Source organism: Pholcus phalangioides, unplaced genomic scaffold, assembly GCF_987345545.1.
Source record: "Pholcus phalangioides strain wild (caught in Gottingen) unplaced genomic scaffold, Ppha-v1.0 ptg000009l_1, whole genome shotgun sequence".
Lineage (NCBI taxonomy): Eukaryota > Metazoa > Arthropoda > Arachnida > Araneae > Pholcidae > Pholcus > Pholcus phalangioides.
The window spans coordinates 59,520,675-59,539,704 of record NW_028301602.1 but is presented as its reverse complement, the minus strand read 5'-3'; the positions used below and the strand labels follow the sequence as shown (position 1 = coordinate 59,539,704).

Here is a 19,030-nt window from a genome sequence, read left to right as displayed (position 1 = left end):
TACTAGGTGGGGGGTTTATCACTGAAACATATATTCGCTTACACTTGGAAAAATGTCCAGAATAGAGGCCTCGCGCGCGCGGAACCTTATGCGTTATGCACCTGTGGTGCTTGGATTGAGCTTTATATGGCAAATTTTGATTTTTGAATGAATTTTAGTAGGGGTGCTCAGACCAGTGGCATAGAATACTGTGGGTGCTTGAACACCCACTGCAACCCCGGCTCCGACGCAGGGCCGTCTTAAGAGCACCATGGGTCCTCGGACCAAGTGGTTTTTCTGAGGCCTTACCAAGTAAATTATAGAAAACTCCAACCAAATCTCACTTTTGGGAGGCCCTCTTCTCTTGAGGCCCCCGGGACATGCTCGGGTAGGCCCATGCGTTAAGGCGGAACTGCTCCGACGACACTGCTTCAGACAGAACCATTCTTGGGGGGGCTAAAATAAAAGACCACTTCCATCACCAAAAGAATTTACCCTTGTAAAAGCTTATTAATGCATCCGTCAGATGACATTGCAATAAACTGAAAAAAGATGCATTTCCTTTCCTTATAGCTCAGGGGGTCTGATAGCTTGATACAATTAAATAGAACGTTGCAATATCATTTATGTATATTTGAATCAGAAACCATTTTTGATTTGTCAGTACTGCACCCTCGTGCACGCGTGTTGCCACGCGAGAGCCGATGCGGATAACAACCACTACTAATTCTCGTAAAAATCGATTTATCGAGGCTATAATCGCCGTGACGTCATATTTATGAATATAGTTTGTTATTAAACATAGTAAATATTGTCTTTTTTTATATATAAAAATACAAGCGCACAATCTGAGGTTGTTTACACGTGAAACTTACGGATGGCATTTTTTGGTGACGATTTCGGTCGGCGATTTTCTCCGATGTTCGGGCGATTTTTGATGTCGGAAGAGGCCTAAATAATATCGCCGTAATATATCGCAGCGTCCGTAATATTTATTTATTTATTTTAAAGCGTTAGAAATGCAGTCCAACAACGTGACGCTAAACACTCCGAATCCCAACATGGATTTCCATTCGGTCATGGAAACGTTCGCTGAGGCCTGGGTCGCTGCCAATACCCACACTCCCCTCATAGAAGCCGCTGAACAGGTAATTAATTAATTCATTTATTTTAACTCAACGCTAGTAATCGCTGAATTTTAATACACAAGCATTTTGCAAATTGTATTCAGAGCGGCGCGACATTTTGCTCGATATGATTAAAACAATCTATTCGTATTATCCCTCTTCAAACAAACAATATAGCAATGCGAAATTTCGAAGGTATCAAATCAGTCGATACTGATTCATATGAAGACCATAGGTGTAATCTTGCATTGGGCCCACGGGCTGAGAAAGGCCCTGATCCAGGACGATAGGATGGAAGGAGGGTGAATTGCATTAGTACCTTTGATCGCCCCGTATTTTATTAGACAGAACATTTCCGTATTATTATGTTCTTGGCACCCTCATATGCCATTCACATGGGCAAGTAGGGCATTCGCTCAGGGCCCAATGATTTTCGGGGCCTAAAATTTACACAACATGAAACCATTGACCAACGAAGCATCTTTGACATTAGCCGCATGGGCTCCATAATTTATGCTTTGCCCAAGGTCCTAATCATTGGCTTATGCTGGGGGGGGGGGGGGGTTAGTACCCCACTCTTGAGCTGAGATTATAGTGTTATTTTGCAGGAAAAAATTTTAAAACTCGCTTCAAGAGGTCAAAAGAAATGCAACCCTTCCCTTGAGAAAATCCTGCTTACACCTATGGTCCTCATCATATTGAAATTGGTTTCTGCAACTAGTACCATCATAGAGCACCATTGAAGTCCCCCCCCCCCACCCCAGGGAGAGATGTTCTGGGGCCCTCTACCCAGGGCTTCAGACAGAAATTGCTTTTGGATAGGGTGACTCCTAGTATTTTGCACATACAGAATTAGGACGATGTGAAGGGAGGGGTGAATTGTGTAACTTAGTTTGGTCGTCCTATATTTTATGGGGCAGACAAATTTTCCCATATTAAGCCTATTTGTCTTTTGAGGGGGGGGGGGGAAGTGGTTCCCATCCTTCCTCTGGATGTGCACCTGAGCGAAATCGGATATCTTCAGCTACAAAAGGAGTTAAGGCAGGCGTCGTCAAATGTAAATAAAGCTGCAAGTATCTTCAGCTGCAAATGAAGCAGAAATAGATATCTTCAGCTCTGAAGCCAAGGCAGACATGTAGGCCTACAGCTTCGAATGGAGAGAAGGCAGACATTTTCAGCTGTGAATGAGCAGAGGCAGGTATCTTCAACCTGCCAAATCATCCCCCCCCCCCTTATCTGTGCCTGAGCAAAGGCAGACATCTTCAGCAGCCAAAGTTTAGCTATGAATGGAGCAGAGGCAAACATCTTCAGCTGTGAATGGAGCAAACACAGGAGCCCCAAAGCAGAATGTTTAGCACTGTTCTGCGACGAGCCCTCCTGACCGGAAATGTTCTGCGGTAAAAATCCCCATACATGTAATAGTGGTTTTTTGCACTTTTTCTTCCAAATTGTTCTGCAGTAGCGCCCATATAATTTGTTTAAAATACCTGCCCATGAATTTACATGCTTAGTCTTGAAAATTTTAACTAGATCTGATTTGGCTGATGCAAAGATATATTTAGGAGAGAGAAAAAGTTCTACTGCCCTTGCATGGAATTGAACTTGTGTTCTTTTTTACTTCCCCGTTGAGTGCACTAGACTACAAAGGCAACCGAACATCTCAATCTTTCCTTGGAGCTTGTTTGCACTGAATGGGACCGTACATGGACAGTCGAACCTAACTCAGGCCAAAGCTCACAATTGCTGTCACTGCCACCAGTTGGGGACTTATCCGAGGATGTTGTAATCTCTGCCAGACTGGCAGTTTTAATAATAATAACGCGATCCTCACGTATTCCCAAGGGATCAGCATGATCCGTCCAGGGAATTTGTTAGTGTTAGTAAACATCCATGCTCAAACCGGGATTCGAACCCAGACCTGCACAGTGAGAAGCTAGTTCCCTAACCACTCGACTGCCAGGCGGCCCAGCCAAATTGAGCTGGTTTGAAAAAGGTTTGGCAGAAAGTTTTTAACTTTGGTGGGTGGTTTTTTCGTGGCAAATTACAATTTTTTTTCCTTTCTTCGAGAGCAAAGAGATTGTTCTTTTCATTCATTCTTCAATCCAGTACTGTCTTAATGCGCGGGCCCACCCGGGCGTGACCCGGGGGCTTCAAGGGAAGAGGGGCCTCAGAAAAATGAAAAGTTGTTACAAGAATTTACTATGTATGGCATTAACTCAGAAAAATCACTTTGCCCTGTGGTCCATGATAGGATTGTCTTAAGAGCATCATGGGCCCCCGGGCTAAGTGATTTTTTTGAAACTCCACCCAGTAAATTTCAGAAAATTTCTACCAGATCTCATTTTTGTGGGATTCTCCCCTTCTCTTGAGACCCCTGGGCAGTGTCAGGGTGGGTTCATGCATTAAGATGGTAATAGCCATGATGCTCTTAAGATGGCCTTGCTTCTCAGTTCCCAATACAAACATGTGAGTTTGTAATTTCTTGATGTAGATAGTCTACCTTTAACCTCAGAGAATTCAAGGCTGTTTACATAGGCCTGTGCGGAGTAGTCACCTCTCATCTCCAATGGCTAATTTGAGATACCAAAGTTTGATTGCAGGGCCCTCGTTTATTGAGATGTTGTTTCAAACATGTTTTTATTATTGCATTTTTCTTCATGTTTTGTTGAAAATTCATTGATATTATTTAATAAAATACTTTCAGGGTTTGATAAATGGCCCATCGAATGCTCCACCTACTTCACACGCATCAGTAGGACAAAATTCCTTCACTCAACCTGTTTTACATGAAAATTCGAATGAAAGACACGATGCTGAAACATCCACTGATACAGCATTTCTCAATCGCCACAGCCCAATGGATACACAACACAGCAGTCCTTTAGACACTCATCATAGCAGTCCTGTAGATACTCGTCACAGCAGCCCAGTGGATACTCATAATAATAGTTCAATAGATGCACATCAGAGTTGTTCAGTTATTGCTGAGTTGCGACCTCCTTTGAAAAATCTTTCGAATCCTCATGGTAAGCAACTATTCAGATACTAAATTAAAAAGCGCATATAATTACTTACTCTCACGCTTTTTTTACCTAATAATTTTTATATAGCATATTTTAAAGATTTTAATGCAATGTGTAATCGGTAGCCCATGTGTACATAGTTTGGATTCCCTATTCTTATAGATGAAAAAGACTCATGATTTTTGGTTGCGTGCTTATAATCTTGTGAATTGTTTTTTCCCCCAGGAATGAACAAATCTAAATGCATTCCCATACACTGCATTGTAGAGCAAATACCAGGTCCCCAAGCTTGTGGTCAGTATGTTGAACTTGACAGCTATGCAATTATTCCTGGTGATTCCTTGTTCAGCGAGTTGGTGAGAAATTCACTTATGAAGCTTGGTTACTCCGATAAACAAATACTCGGTGCAAAAGGTATGTTATATGAATACATAAACCACCGTATATTATATCACAGGGTTGTTTGCTTAATTGAATAAATTTGGCATATCAGTGTATTTTAATAAAAGAACTTTTACATTTTTATAAATTACAAAATCATAACAAATTAAAGAAAAAAAAAGTACAAACATAGAGGAGCTCCACCGATAGTCATTGATGTCTCACAGTAAAGTTGAAATTGGTAATTGAAAATTTTTTATTGCCACAGATGTTATCTTCTCTTTCTCTCTCTGAAATATTTGCTATGAGATATATAATATTATAGCACACAACATCTCACATTGGGAAATATTTATGACCATGAATTTGGGATGGGACGAATAGTGATTTGGCCAAATGCCTAAATATTCATCTACTTTTTTTTGGCAGAACACTCACACACACACACTGAATATTTCGTGGCAGAATATCAGTTTTCTAAAAATTCATCACAATTATTAATAAAATTGGTTTTTTTAATTAAAAATAAAGTTATTGGTAATTTTAAACTACATTGAATGTTAATTATGCAATTTATATTATTGAAATTGGTAATTGAAAATTTTTTATTGCCACAATACTGAAAATCCAATTTAACGATGATACATTGTATTTTTTAATATTACAGTACTTGTAGAATCGGTTTTTCTTTTCAACACTTGTTAAATTTTACATCTAATTATCCCTTTCGGACCCACATCAAATTCATTGGAAGAAAAAAAGTTTTTCTATAGCAAAAATATGCAGGGTGGTTCAAAAGCACAGTTACTGACATAAATCATGGCAATGTTGCCAGCGTATAAATATAAATCTCATTCAGTGGAAGGATTGTTGTCAGTACCAAAAACTCAATAATGAACCTTATCACGTGATAAAAAAATTTGCTGTGAACATTCGAAGGTTATGTCCATTGAGATGGACACTGGGTCTGAAAGGGTTAAGAGAATGTCTTGACCATTATTTACTCTTAACTAGTAATGCATCATAAAATTTATGACTTATTTGCTTATTTTTCCTCTTTAGATGTTTTTGCCCTCCCTTTTGCCTCTTTCAGTAGCTCAAAGTGCTTATTGTCTGGGTACATCCTTCAGTTATTGCCTTACTTCCACTTTATTGCAGTAGGATTCTATTTTCAGTTTCATGTTTTTCTTATCCTAAAAATTCATCCTGACATAATCTCTTTCATAGGAAGGGATGTACACCACACAATAAAATATAATTAGTAAATTTTTAAGTTATGGCAAAAATTCTAATTAACATAATTTTTTAAAATTAGTTTGATGTACTGTACTAGTCTTAGATTTACACAGATATTTGGCTAAATACCTAAGCATTATTTATCCTGCCAGACCGAATATTTTGCAAAAGGGCCAAATAAGCCAAATACCAAATAGTTGCCAAATATCCGTCCCATCTCTACTATTAATGTACAAGCTTTGTATCATAGTATTTATGTTATTAGATAAAAAATTATATTAATTGTTACATATTTATTCTCAGGCGCTATACAAATGAAAAATTGGAAGCCTCTCTCATTCGATCAAATCACTGATAACCGGCTGGCGACTCTAGTAGATATTCTCGGTGATTTGACAACTGTTGCGACTCTTCATATTAGACTATACAGGTGAATACACCCTTTTTTAAAGCAGTTATGTGTAGGATTACATTTCTTGATGTAAAAATTTACTGTGATGTAATTTAACAGAAATTTCTATCTGTAGTCTTCAGGACCTTACTGATTCTGGATTAAGAGTTTCCGTATTATGCATCTGTTGTCTGCCATTGAATTAATATAAACATTAAAACATGTACTATTGAGAACGTTCAATCTTATCTTTCTTGAAAAGATCATCAGTAGAGCAAAGTATCTATTTGTAATACTATTGAAAAACATTCCTTTTTAATTCATAACTTCTAATTTTCGTTTACTGTATCCAAATTAAACATCTACAAACCCCTTTACTTGAAACATTTTTAACAGGAATGACACTGAATTTATTCATTATTTTCTTTTGTTCCATGAACTCTGAGTTATGTTCTAGGTTTTCTTTTATAGGCCTATTTTGTAAAAAGTTATGATCTTATTAATAGCTATAGTGATTCAATATTCTAGACCACTATCCTAAATAATTAACTGAGCAGCTCTCTTTGTTCCATTATGTGTTTCAGATTGCAGAGTTTCTACTGTGATGTTTATCATTTAATCAGCAAATGTGGGTTAACAGAAAGTGATGGTAGAGATATGGTGTATAAACTGCCATGTTAACCTGCTTCGTGATGTTGCGCTTGTGCATCTTGTATTTTTTACTGGTATTCAAAATTAAGAGAGTTCACACATTTTGTCAAATTTCTAAGAAAGTAATGGACAAATTTTAGTGAAATATGATGAGATGTCACAGATTGCGAACAAGAATAGAAAAAAAGATTTATTTTTTGGGAGGAATTTTTCTTTTTATATTGTTTTGAAGTAAAAAAAAAATTTTTTTTCTATACCAAAACACATTTTTTTTAGTGTACCAGATAGTCTCCAGGAATGGACAGATACAACTGTTAGGAATGCTGTGCTTGAATTGCTCAGGGAAATGTCTCAGGTCAAACTGGCTAAGCTGTGTCCTCTATCTCAGGCAAGTAATAACTCTGACAACTTTATATGCAATCTTAGACCAAAGATATAGTGAATTAATGTAGAAAGATTATTTCTTGCAGTTGCAAATTCAAGTATTTTTGTTGTAAACGGTTCATTATCTGTTCTCCGGCAAAACCCCTTTCACAAGGACACATTACATGTGTCATAGTAGAAATCATTAAATATTCTTTAAAAGATAGCTGGGCTGGTGGTGATTTTCAAAATAAGAGGCTAAATGCGCCATAAAATAAAGAGGTGAGATATCTTGTCAGTGTCAAAATACAGCTCGTCTGGTTCTAATTTCTTGTAACTTTTCTTAGTTCTTTACTTATGCATATGTTCAGATCCAATTATGATTTTTTTTGTCTGTCTTGCATAAAAATGGTTTTTACAATAAAGAAATGCTCATAATATTTAAAAAACCAAATGTACACACTCACTTAACTACACTTCTAAGATTAATTCTTTTTTTTTTCTCTTTTTCTTCCAAATTTTTGTATGGTAATTTATTATGCAGCTATCCTAATGTTTTTAAGAACTGCACAATTTATTTAAATCCTAGTTTCTCTCTGACATTGCCAGATCAGTTGTATCTTTCTAGTGTACTTGAAATTTTTCTCTTATCAAAATTTTTTAGCTGTAAGTTTTTATGGTGATGTTTCTTATAAAAGCAGCACAAATTTTTTTAATCAAAAAGAATTCACTTAATTTTAATTGGCTTGTGTGATTAGATTTGAATTGTAATTTATTTTAAATGATCTGTTAATGAAATGCTACGACACACTTTAACTAGCAGTTTTAGCGGGGTTTTTTTTTCAATTATTGAAGTTAATTCCTTTTTATTTTGCAAAAGTTTGTGCAATTAGTCTGTCTTTTAACCAGTTTTATCTATTTTATTTCAGCCAATGTTATCAAATATTATAAATAACAGGTATATGGGAAAGATAGGAAAAGAGAAGTGCCAAGAATTTGGGAAATGGTATCTAAATTATAGGAAACAGCATCCTGGTGAGAAATTTTTAGGTTGTAGATATGTTTCTCAAATTTTTAGTATATATACAGTCAAACCTAGTTAATGCGTCACTCTTGGGAGAGCAAAAATATGACTTAGTAAGCGGAGTGACGGAGTAAGCCATACCTATGCTAATTCCTGTCCCAGGACAATTGGGAATTCCAAAAAGTGACCCGATAAGCGGAGTGACGTATTAACCGGGTGACACACTAACGAGGTTTGACTGTATATACTGGAAGACATTTATGATTTGCTAGCTATAATACCTGGTGCTTGCCTGGGTTTTCTTCAATTACTGGGAGGATTGGAAAAGTCACAAACGGTGACTTTTGAATAAAGGCATAGACTATTATACATATACTGGCAGGATTAAAAAAGTGACAAACCACTGTAATGGCATATACATTTCAGAAACGTGTTGTAAGAAACCACGGTAACCAAAGTAAACATTCCGAAAGTGATTTTTGAGGCCCAGGAACCATTGTTGCCCATTTTGGGTATTTATCCAGCTCTGATGAACTTTTAAAGTGGCCTGTCGTTCAAGTCGGGTCCTGTTTGGTATATAGCAAAATTTGGCAACAATAGATCTAAAATTGTAGATTTGTATAGAGAACATACAAACTCACAGACAGAAAATCAATTTTATATATGTAAATTGTACTCTTAGTTTCCCTTATATAGTTTTGTAATTTCCTTATTTATTTATTTTTTTTATGTATGGGAAATTGTTATGCAATTTGAATGTACAGGTGCAATTTGAATGTACAGGTGCAATTTAAAGTGCAGATGCAATATAAAATTTAAAATACAAGTTAAAATATTTAATTTAAATTTTTTTTCTTAAACTTTTAAATTGAAGCGTGAAGCTTTTTTAAGTTTAAAGGATTGATTTTTTTGGATGATTTAGATTTCTAATTGAATGCCTCAAGCTTGATATTTCTTCTGCTATTAATTGCCTTTTTATATTGGGAGCCTACCTAACTAGAGGTGGTCTATTTAAAATTAACAGTGTCTCATTGTATTAATTTTTTAGAAGGAAACACGCCAGAAATTGTGCCATGTAATAAACCTGTTGATGGGCGTTTGACGTTTCATCCAACAAAAGAGTTGCCAGTGATGCGTGATTGGTTCCAAAGTTGCAGAAATCCATCTCGAAAGACACTGCAGATGTATGTGGATATCCTTAATCAAGGACCAGTTCGTCAGCAAGAGAGGTACCAATTCTGTCGTTAATTAGTTAATTAATTAATTCAAAGTTTATCTTATGCTCTGTGAGTTTTTAGCTTCAGGAATATAATCCATGCTTTTTCTTTAACATATAATGATGTCACCCGCATTTATTAAATTCAGCTCATTAATACATGTGCAAAACCATAGATATCATACTTTTATTTTCATTTCTTTTGTCTCAAAGGTTTTTTGTTTTTCTTTCAGGCCAAAAATTGCATACGTAACGTTAAAAAACTGGTGGAAGAATGAAAAACAAAGAGAGAGGAAGCAAAAAGCTGAAGGAGGTGTTGGCCATGAAAACAAAAAGAGACGGCCAAGAAAGACTGTGCCAAGACAAAAGCAAGATATCCAGAGAGATGAAGAAATTGATGGTCGCCTGGAAGTTATAGAAGTTTCACAGTTGTCCGAACCAAGAAATTTGTCGATTTCTGAAAAGTCATCCTCAACTTCTACTTCATTGTCTTTTGTTAATGAGCCTGCCGATATGAGCATGAGCAGGCACTCTGAACATTCCCTTCTCAACAAGGCAGACTATGTTGTTCTTCAAGTACCTGAACGTAACAAGACACCTATGATACTGAACAGTGTTCCTGGACATGTGCAAAGTCCTAGTGGCTTATTTCAAAGATTACCTGGCCATTTTGCACATGCAACTCATATGCAGAAAATGTTCCCCAACATACCTGAACGCTTTTTCATGCAAGCGGAAAATCCTAAGGTATATTATCCCAGAGTCTCTGATAAAATGTATGATAAACATCATCATTATCATAATCAGATGGGTTTAGACCATATAGTTGTTGATGTTTGATTATTTTCTGTTATGAATTTGGTGATTTCTTGTGAGAAGTCGTGCTGAGTATATTTGTTTTTCTAGTGAAAAAGTTTTACAAAACTTGGCGATTTTATAACTGATTTAGGGTGATGATTTTGAGCATAAACTATAAATTTTGATATGGGAGTAGTTGAGGGAGAGTTTGGTTAAAAAAAACTGGTTTTGAGACCAGTTTTATGGTCGGGGGAAGGGGAGGGAAGATATCTAACTTTATACAACCAGACTGTGGTTAAAAGTTCAACATTGGTACCTTTTTAATGTGGCTTAATTTTCTTCCTTGATATTATGTGACTTTGTGAAGAAATTTGGAGGATTGTATATCCAATGTGAATCCTTATAACATACTTTCCTTCCAACCACCATGATCCATGATTTTAAATTGCTGATTGCTCAATTTCTTTGTTGAATGCTTTTATCATGAAAAAAAAAAAAAAAAAAAAAAAAAAAAAAAGAAGGTAAGAGTGAATTTACTCATAAAATAAAGTAATATTTGGGGGGGGGGAAGATCTGGAATGCAACACAGTAATAGCTCTAGCTAGGTCGGTGGTGTAAGGCATGTGTTTGATGTGCGTAATTGAATATAGTAAAATTAAATGATGGAGGGGGCATTTCTCAAATGCAGTAGTAAAATTGAAAACCATGCTTTGACATTTTTTCATTGCTTTGCATCAATACCACACTTTTGAATGATGGTAGATGGCACAAACACTGCACAGATGTGACAACATGTAACATCACTGGTTTTGTCTCCTAGTCAAAGAAAGGTAATTCTTCTAATTGTTAGGAAATAACAGGTCGTTCACAATTCCCTGAGTTTAGCGAAAGAAAAAGTACAGTTGATGCTTCTTTTTTGTGAACCCGTATGGATTGGAAAAATAGTTCATAAAATTGAAAGTTCATAAATTGAGAAGACATATAAAAAAATAGTATATTGCTTGGGACCACAAGATTAGTCTGTGAAAACGTGCAGTCAGTAAGTTGGTTATTTGATTATCAAGCTCTCCCGAAAGTTCCCATCGATCCACAAAAGCATTTATGAACACAGTTAGTACTGCCGAATAGCAGAAGAACAAAAGTTTTGTGTTAGACAAGTTAAGAGTTTCAAAAGTTGAACTTATTTTCAAGTTATACAAATTACCAAACATAGATATGGATACTAGAATCTTTCTCTTGTTCGTTTTCAAACTCCATTGAATTATATATATAGAAATCTCATGTGCTTGATAGCTATAGAAGTTTGTTTAACCTTTTAAGAGGTTTTTAAAAATTTCCTGATCTGCATTATAACCCTGGGCGGAGATACGGGGGGGGGGGGGGGCCCAGCATCAAAAATGGAGTAGACTGATCTAATGTATAAATGTATATATGAATTGACATCATCATCGTCGTGCCCCCCTAGCAATAATGACCGTGCCCCCCCCCCGACTTCCAAGTCTATCTCCGCCTATGATTATAACTGCCACATTAGAAATGAAAGCGTGTTTAGAACCTAAGATATTTCGGAGTGACCGAAATAAAGCAGATCAAGTTTGATGAGATATCGAGATATCTCGGGATTGCCGCTGTAAGGGTTATACGTCTGAATAAAGCTTACCCATACATAAATCAGTCATAATTTATATTCAATTCACATACAGTTTTGAGGATGATTGCTATGCAATCATTATGTTCATTCTCTTTTACAAAAACAGTATTTGCTTTTATAACATGAAATCTGGAAAATGACAGGTAATTTTCTTAAAAAGTTTTTTTTGTGTGTGTGTGTTTGAAAATTAAGCATTTGGAAAATGAAAATTTTACTGTTAGAAAATTGTGTATACAATTCAAATGTGATTGGTGTGAAAGTGTTATTGGATAAGTGAGCACCTGATTTCATCTGGTTAGTGTGACTGATCATCAACTTATTTATTCTTTCTTTATGTGGTGTTGGTTCGATTTGTTGATTACTGGAATGAATTTATTATAGGAACATGTGAACATGTGTATACATGTATCTCAAATTGTGTATATTTTCCTGGTGTGATGGAGTTTTTCTATCAGAACTACTTCTTTGCTGGCATATATCATAAAAATGATGATAATTGGAAATATAGTTGTTATTATACCATTTACTAAATAATCACTACTCATGAAGTGTAACCATAATTTACTAATCTCTCTACTGAATGAACCAAAAAAAATACCCTTGTTCTAAGGAAGATAGAATACTAATATATAGAATTTTTTTTTTCCATTAATATCTCTTGCTTGGTGAAATGAAATGGGTGCATGCATTTCTGTTACTCTTAGAAAAGCACTATTTTTTTCTTCATTGTTACATGGTGGTTGGATGCACTGTTACTGAAAAAATATTTTTCCTTCCTATGAAATTCTTTATTCATGTTGATTTTAATGTGGTTCTTATAGGAAGTTCTTTTCTAGGAAGCATTTTACATTGCAAATGACATTTAAAAAAAATTATGTATTTTTTAAAAAGTCAATTGAAAGCATAAAATATAGGTGTAATGAATGAATGAGTCATAAAAACAGAGCATAAATTTGAAAATTGCCTATTCCTTGTCAGAAACTTTACTTACACTGAGGTACAACAGAAATAATGATAACACAACCTCAGAATGCATATATATTTGTCTCTGGAACCTGCGGATCTTGAAACACAAGCATAAAAGAATATGTTTTTGAATAATTTAAACAATTTGTAAAAAGTAATGATGTTTTTTTAGCAAATATTTCAAGAATTCATCCGTTAAGTTGAATGATTCAGCTAGTCATAGAGTTGTAGATTGAATTCACTTGAGTGAATAATTTTTAGGTGTTTAGCTTAGCAACAGTGTTATTAAAAAAAAACTGCAATGTTTTAAATTTTGATGGCTGAGCTTTCAATTCTAAAATGATAATTAATCAGATCTATACACCAATCTTTAAATCAGTATTGTCACTTTCATTTCAGAATATAAGTATAATTTTAAGAAACAAATAATTTTGATGATATTTCTTTGAAATTACGAAAATTTACCCTTTTTAACTTATTCAATTTAGTGATTCTTCCTGCATTTGCTTTATAAATTTCATTTTCAAGTTTATGAAGCTGAAAAAGAGGAAAGAGGACACAGTAGCCCAGGTCAATAATACCTACTGTTCCAAAGGATGCTCAGAGGTGTAGAGAGTTTGATACCAGAATATTCCTTGTCAGAAACTTTTCTTACACTGAGGTACAACAGAAATAATGATAACACAACCTCAGAATGCATTGCTACTGCAAGAAGTCCTCCACTAAGGGGTTAGAACACCAACCTCAACCTGTCGATGAGACACACATATGAAAAAATAAATAAATTCAAATCGACAACAAATTATAGGTCAGGATAGGTTCTTGACCTATGGGTTGTGTAACTCTTAGAATCCAATTATAAATCCATTTGCTGAATCACTGATTTTAGAGGTGTCTTAAGAATTTGGTGGCTTGGGTTTGGGCCCAGAAATTTTTTAGGCCCTTTCGAATCATGATTCTTATGTACAGTATTTTTAATTCATCATCCAATGTGACATGAAATTATTGCAGAATGCATGTGAATGCTGAAAATTATCTATGTCAAATTATGAATGCATTAAACAAACATTAATGGAAATTCGGACGTGATAAGAAATGAAAGAACAACAGGATTCTAGAATTAATGAAAAATTTTCCCAGAACTAATGAAATTTTTTTAAAAAGGAATCAACCATAATCAGAGAAATTAATGAGAGGAAAAATTCTGAAGTTATCTGTTTCACAAATTCTAGAATTCGTGATGGTTTTCGAAAATTTTGAGCCTTCCCTCTGTTTGATTCTTGTCCCTGCTGTCCCATCTTTTAAAATGACATGAACTGGTTTAGCTTATTTCGAAAAACTGAACGTTTTGTTAATCATAAATATCTTACACAATTTTTTTGTTGAAAAAATAGACAGATGGGTTGTAAAGTTGATCAAGATGTTGATTTTAGATTGTGGCTGAAAAGGTTGAGAACCCCTGCTGTAGGTCCTGGTCCAATTATCCCTCATGTGTGCAGAAGTGATTGTGGTGCGGAAAAAAATTATCAATGAGCTGAAAAAGATTAGTCCTTGTTACTTCACAATGCTACATAATCGCCATATTATATATCAATTAGATAAGAAAAACCTTATTGAAAAGACTTTTTAATACAACAAAGCATATATTCACTAATGCCAAGTACTCATGGTTGAAACTTAGAATCTACAGTTTCTGAAATAATGATAAAGGTCACCATCTTTAATATAATAGGGAAATTAATAGTTTTTTGTTTTTTTGTTATTGTTTTTAAGTATGTTATTTTCATGAGTTTTATTTCAAGTTTTATTCTTTTTTACAAACAAATTGATATAGGAGGAAAGAAGATTATGTCGACAACTGAAGATATGTGGAATGTGAAAACTGAACAGATTTTGCATAAGGCTGTACTATTAGATTAACCGCCGTCCACAACCATGAGAAAAAGTCTTTGCTTGATTAGTGCACCAACCATGTAAAAAAGTGCTTATGTTGAATTAATCACTGCATAACAATATAATTTTTTTTGTGGTCTGCCTAACAAAGAACTGTGTAATCATATGTAATGCATTTTAGAATTATGGTGTAAGAATTAATGAGCTAACAAGTTTTCATGTCCATTCGTTGAATTGAATGTTTGGAAAAACCGTTGTTTGATGAGTGGAAAGCGCTGAGTGATTTTCAGAATGAAATAATATTGCTAAAAATTCTAATCTAGCACAGTTAAAATGATTTCAACCATGTAAATTGAATGCATGTAAAAAAAAAGATGTGAGGTGACCAAATAGTTCTGTTTGTTTTTGGTAGAGAGTGATGCATTATCTGGTTTTTGTTGTGAATGACTCTCATGAAAGCAGCACTTTGATGAGTCGCATACCTTTGAGAATCATTTCGAATTGTGAAAGACCATAGTTTTTGTTCTTTCTTTTCTTTTTTGTAGCTAATCCTTTTACAGGCAACTTTTTTTTTTAAATTTTTATCGTGGTTTTAGGGGGGATCAGGATGTCGATGTGTTTAACAAGCAAAATTTATGTACAATTTAAAAGAAGCATTTATTTTTCTTTCAAAATTTATCAAGGTCACCATCCATAGGAAGTCCTTAAACAGTCTCTTTTAATTTCAGCAGACCAATGAGCATACAGATGCTGGAATTCAACCAGGGGCCTATGGTTTCTGACCCTGTGGTGTCATTCATCATGGCAGCTATCATTATGATGAAGAGGTTTATATATCTATATAGAAGATCCTGTTAAGAATTTTAATAAGTGAGACACAAGCCATTAAAAACCTTAGGTTCTTAATCTTTTTGTGTTTCACAGACCCTTTGTGCCAATGAGATAGAAGCCAGGGATCTTCTTTGACAATGAGGTGTAGACCACAGACCCTATTACTGAATGACATTCAGCCCATAATAATGTAAAAATAAGTCAATTGTATTCTTATCCAAGCTCACCAATACCCAGAAATTCCTCTAACCCTTTGAAGGGCAGGCATTTTTTCAAAACTCATAGAAAACCATGTAAATGGGTGCGAGGTCATTTGTCCCCCCCCCCCCCCCCTCAAAGGGTTAAGGACTCTTGACTAAGAACAACTGCGTCAAACCACATCAAATCAACCTTTACCATGCTTTACATTATTAGATAATGTAAAAAATGTAAGCAGGACTGATAGCAGATGACAGCACTATAAAAAGCACATAGAGACAAACTTCATGTTAGGTTCACAATACATGCACACATTTTCCAGCATGACCCAGGCCTTCGATCACCTGCTTGCATCTCTTCATTGAGACAGAGTGGCGGGCAATGACCTGGTTAGGAAGAAGAGGTTAGCAGGATCCACACACAATGATATCAATACGTCAATGAGCTGACATATTGATATTGGAAGAGACAGATGTCCATCATATAAATTAATTTCTTTTTTTGGATTTTTTGTTCATGTTTGATGGAAAATAGATCTATAGCTAATAAAAGTGTAAGGACACATCAGTTAAAGATCTAATCTCCCATCTCTCTTCCCTATTGTCATGTAGAAACGTTTATGCTCTATGTATGATGGAATAGTTTTGGCTGGAATTGTATGCATTGTGTTATACAGTACAAATTATTTGTAATATTAATCACAATATAATATGTTATCCATCAGACATGTAATTACATCACATATTGTTTTCTAAAGGCCAAACAGTTACGGCTGAGGTCTACGCTTGTCAACTCAAATGTCAGCTGGATGCATTGATTCACACAGAAACAGCCAGGGCTCTCGGAGAGGAAATAAAGTGAAGTTCAGATGCAGAACAATGCCAAACCGCATACATCAAATAGTTACCTATAGTGTGATTATTGCTTTGGAAGGAAAACTATTCATCCACATTATTACTCTAACATTTCTCAAATGCTATTCTTGTTGTGGACTAACATATGCAAAAACGATACTGTGTTGATATGAAACAAAGATTAAAGGTGTGTTTTTAATGCTGACGATAGACGAATGCTGTTACCTCAATGGGCGAAAAGTTGTTTGGTTGTGATCACTTATATTTTGTGTTTTCAAAAGGCAGAACTTGGCAGAAGGTTGCCTTTTACGATTCATTCTTGTAATGATAAACTTTTTAAAATAGTCATGGATTGAGCAGACCTCACATCACTGGAACTTAACTTTTGTTTTTTATTCAAATTCTGTCATTGTGCAAAACTTTTTTTTTGAAAAAAATGAGTTATATTTTCCTTTGTCTGAAATATAAGCTTCAAAATTGCTGCATTTGATAGTGTTTTAACCATTTCATTTATACAGTTAATTATATAGTTGCAATATGATTGAATACATGATGGACATATCTGCATATTGATGTAGGGTTCCTATATCTAGAGTGAATTGGCTATGAAAGCAAAAAAAAAATATTTACTTTTTATTCAGTCTCTTTGACATCCTTTGTTTTGCTAATGTATGAAATATGCAATTGCGTCGATAATACAAATTATGCAGTTGTTCTACTAATTCTCTTTAATCATGGTTAATATTTCTCTTCTACGGAAGAGTAGTAGCAAGTGATTAAATATATGCAATTGCGTCGATAATACAAATTATGCAGTTGTTCTACTAATTCTCTTTAATCATGGTTAATATTTCTCTTCTGCGGAAGAGTAGTAGCAAGTGATTAAATTGATTTACCAGTTTTTTGTCTTCCAGCAAGAATTTACGAATTGTACATTTTTGTTTATTTTCATTGTTTACTTTGATGATTATTGCCACAAAGAAGATTGAAATTTTGTTGTTTTTGAATAATGTAAATTTGTGTTTTTATTGCGTTGCTAATAGAATTTTATGTACTGATTATCGAATTGATTTTATTTGCATGACAGTTATAGATGACGTGACTTTCACTGTGTTAAGTAGAAAGAAAAATTAATTAATGAAATGAGTTTTTAAAATGAAGTCTGCTATTGGTAAGTTCTTAGCAAATTGTGGTATTTGCTTAGCAAAGAATAACCAATAAATTGCTGCACAGAATATGGTTTCATTAAATAAGAGTTCATGGACCGCCATTGAAAAAAAAAAAGAAAAGCACTGAGTGTAGAAATTTTTCACATTGTAAAAATATTCCTGTAATTGGAGAAAACTTTTAAAAAGAGATATACCTGTATGCGTGTCCTGTAGTACACTATAATCGTATGAACAAGAGAAAAAATTTTCCTCTCAATAATATTCCTATAATGAAATGTGTTTATATAAAGAAATGAGTGAATGTGCTTTTATGAAAAATTCTAGCATTTAATATGCAGCTTCCTAATTTCATCTAGTCTTTTTATATACGAATTAGTGTTTTTTAACAATAATAAAATTGTTTTTTTTTTATTTGGTTTGAGTTTATGTGGAAAAATTTATGATGTTGATCCCCCAAATGTTGAATTAATGTGTTCTTTTGTAAGTAATACAGAATCCCTAAAATAATGAAGTTTGGTTAAAGGATCCGTTCAAGTATTACGTCATCGTGGAGGGGGGGGGGGGGTTTCCGATTTGCTGACTTTTGATGACAAGGGGGGGGGGGTTTGGATAATGTTTACGTCATCAACCACCCTTTATGAAAACATGAAATATTTTTATTGATATCTTAGGGGGCCGTTCAAGTATTACGTAAGCAAATTTTTAGCCATTTTTGACCCCCCCCCCCCCCGTCAGCAAAATTTCGTCATCACTGCCCCCTACATCCTCCTAACGCATATTGGTGGGATCAGAAACGTACGCGGGGGGTCATGGGGGCTCGTGCGGCTTCCCCCCAAACGAATTTTTTTAAGGCAAAAAAAAATTTTTTTTTTTTAATTAAAATTTTGGAAGGAAATACCTCTATATGTGTTATTATAATCAATTTCTGTTAATTTCAATGCCATTTAAAACTCAAAATTTTTCTTTAAAAAATTCATTGCGACCCACTGTTTAAGCCATATATGGTAAACCCTTGACCCACAGACCAAATGTGGCCCTGAAGGTTATCTGATGTGGCTTGACCCCCCCCCCCCCAAACCTAATTTTGTAAAAATGAGATAAGCGGTACATTTACGAATCGCTTAAATTACCCGTGGTACAATTCCAGAGCATTTAAGTGGCCCGTGGCACATTTTCAGATCAGTGAAGTAGCCCTCAAAGATCACTTTCACATTCAAAGATCATCTAAGTAACCCGCGACACCGTTCCAGAACACTTAAACGATCCGTGGCACAGTTTT

The 19,030-nt window shown here is 34.9% G+C and overlaps 1 protein-coding gene across 3 annotated transcripts; it reads left to right on the top strand.

Moving 5' to 3' along the window:
• Positions 1–711: 711 nt before the first annotated feature.
• On the top strand, positions 712–18,161 carry LOC149083403 (uncharacterized). Of its 3 annotated transcripts, XR_016193254.1 has the most exons (10): positions 712–1,127; positions 3,811–4,132; positions 4,355–4,543; positions 6,050–6,176; positions 7,065–7,176; positions 8,081–8,186; positions 9,224–9,404; positions 9,625–10,138; positions 14,641–14,779; positions 16,486–18,161. XR_016193254.1 is itself a non-coding variant. In XM_089236687.1 (9 exons), the coding sequence occupies exons 1-9, from the start codon at positions 999–1,001 to the stop codon at positions 14,683–14,685; spliced, it is 1,725 nt and encodes a 574-aa protein (XP_089092813.1). In that variant the 5' UTR covers positions 752–998; the 3' UTR covers positions 14,686–16,152. The 3 variants fall into 3 exon arrangements, 2 of the variants coding, with proteins under 2 accessions (XP_089092813.1, XP_089092811.1); XM_089236687.1 differs by lacking the exon at positions 16,486–18,161 and having other exon boundaries at positions 752–1,127; positions 14,641–16,152; XM_089236685.1 differs by lacking the exon at positions 14,641–14,779 and having other exon boundaries at positions 793–1,127; positions 16,486–16,695.
• Positions 18,162–19,030: the final 869 nt, after the last annotated feature.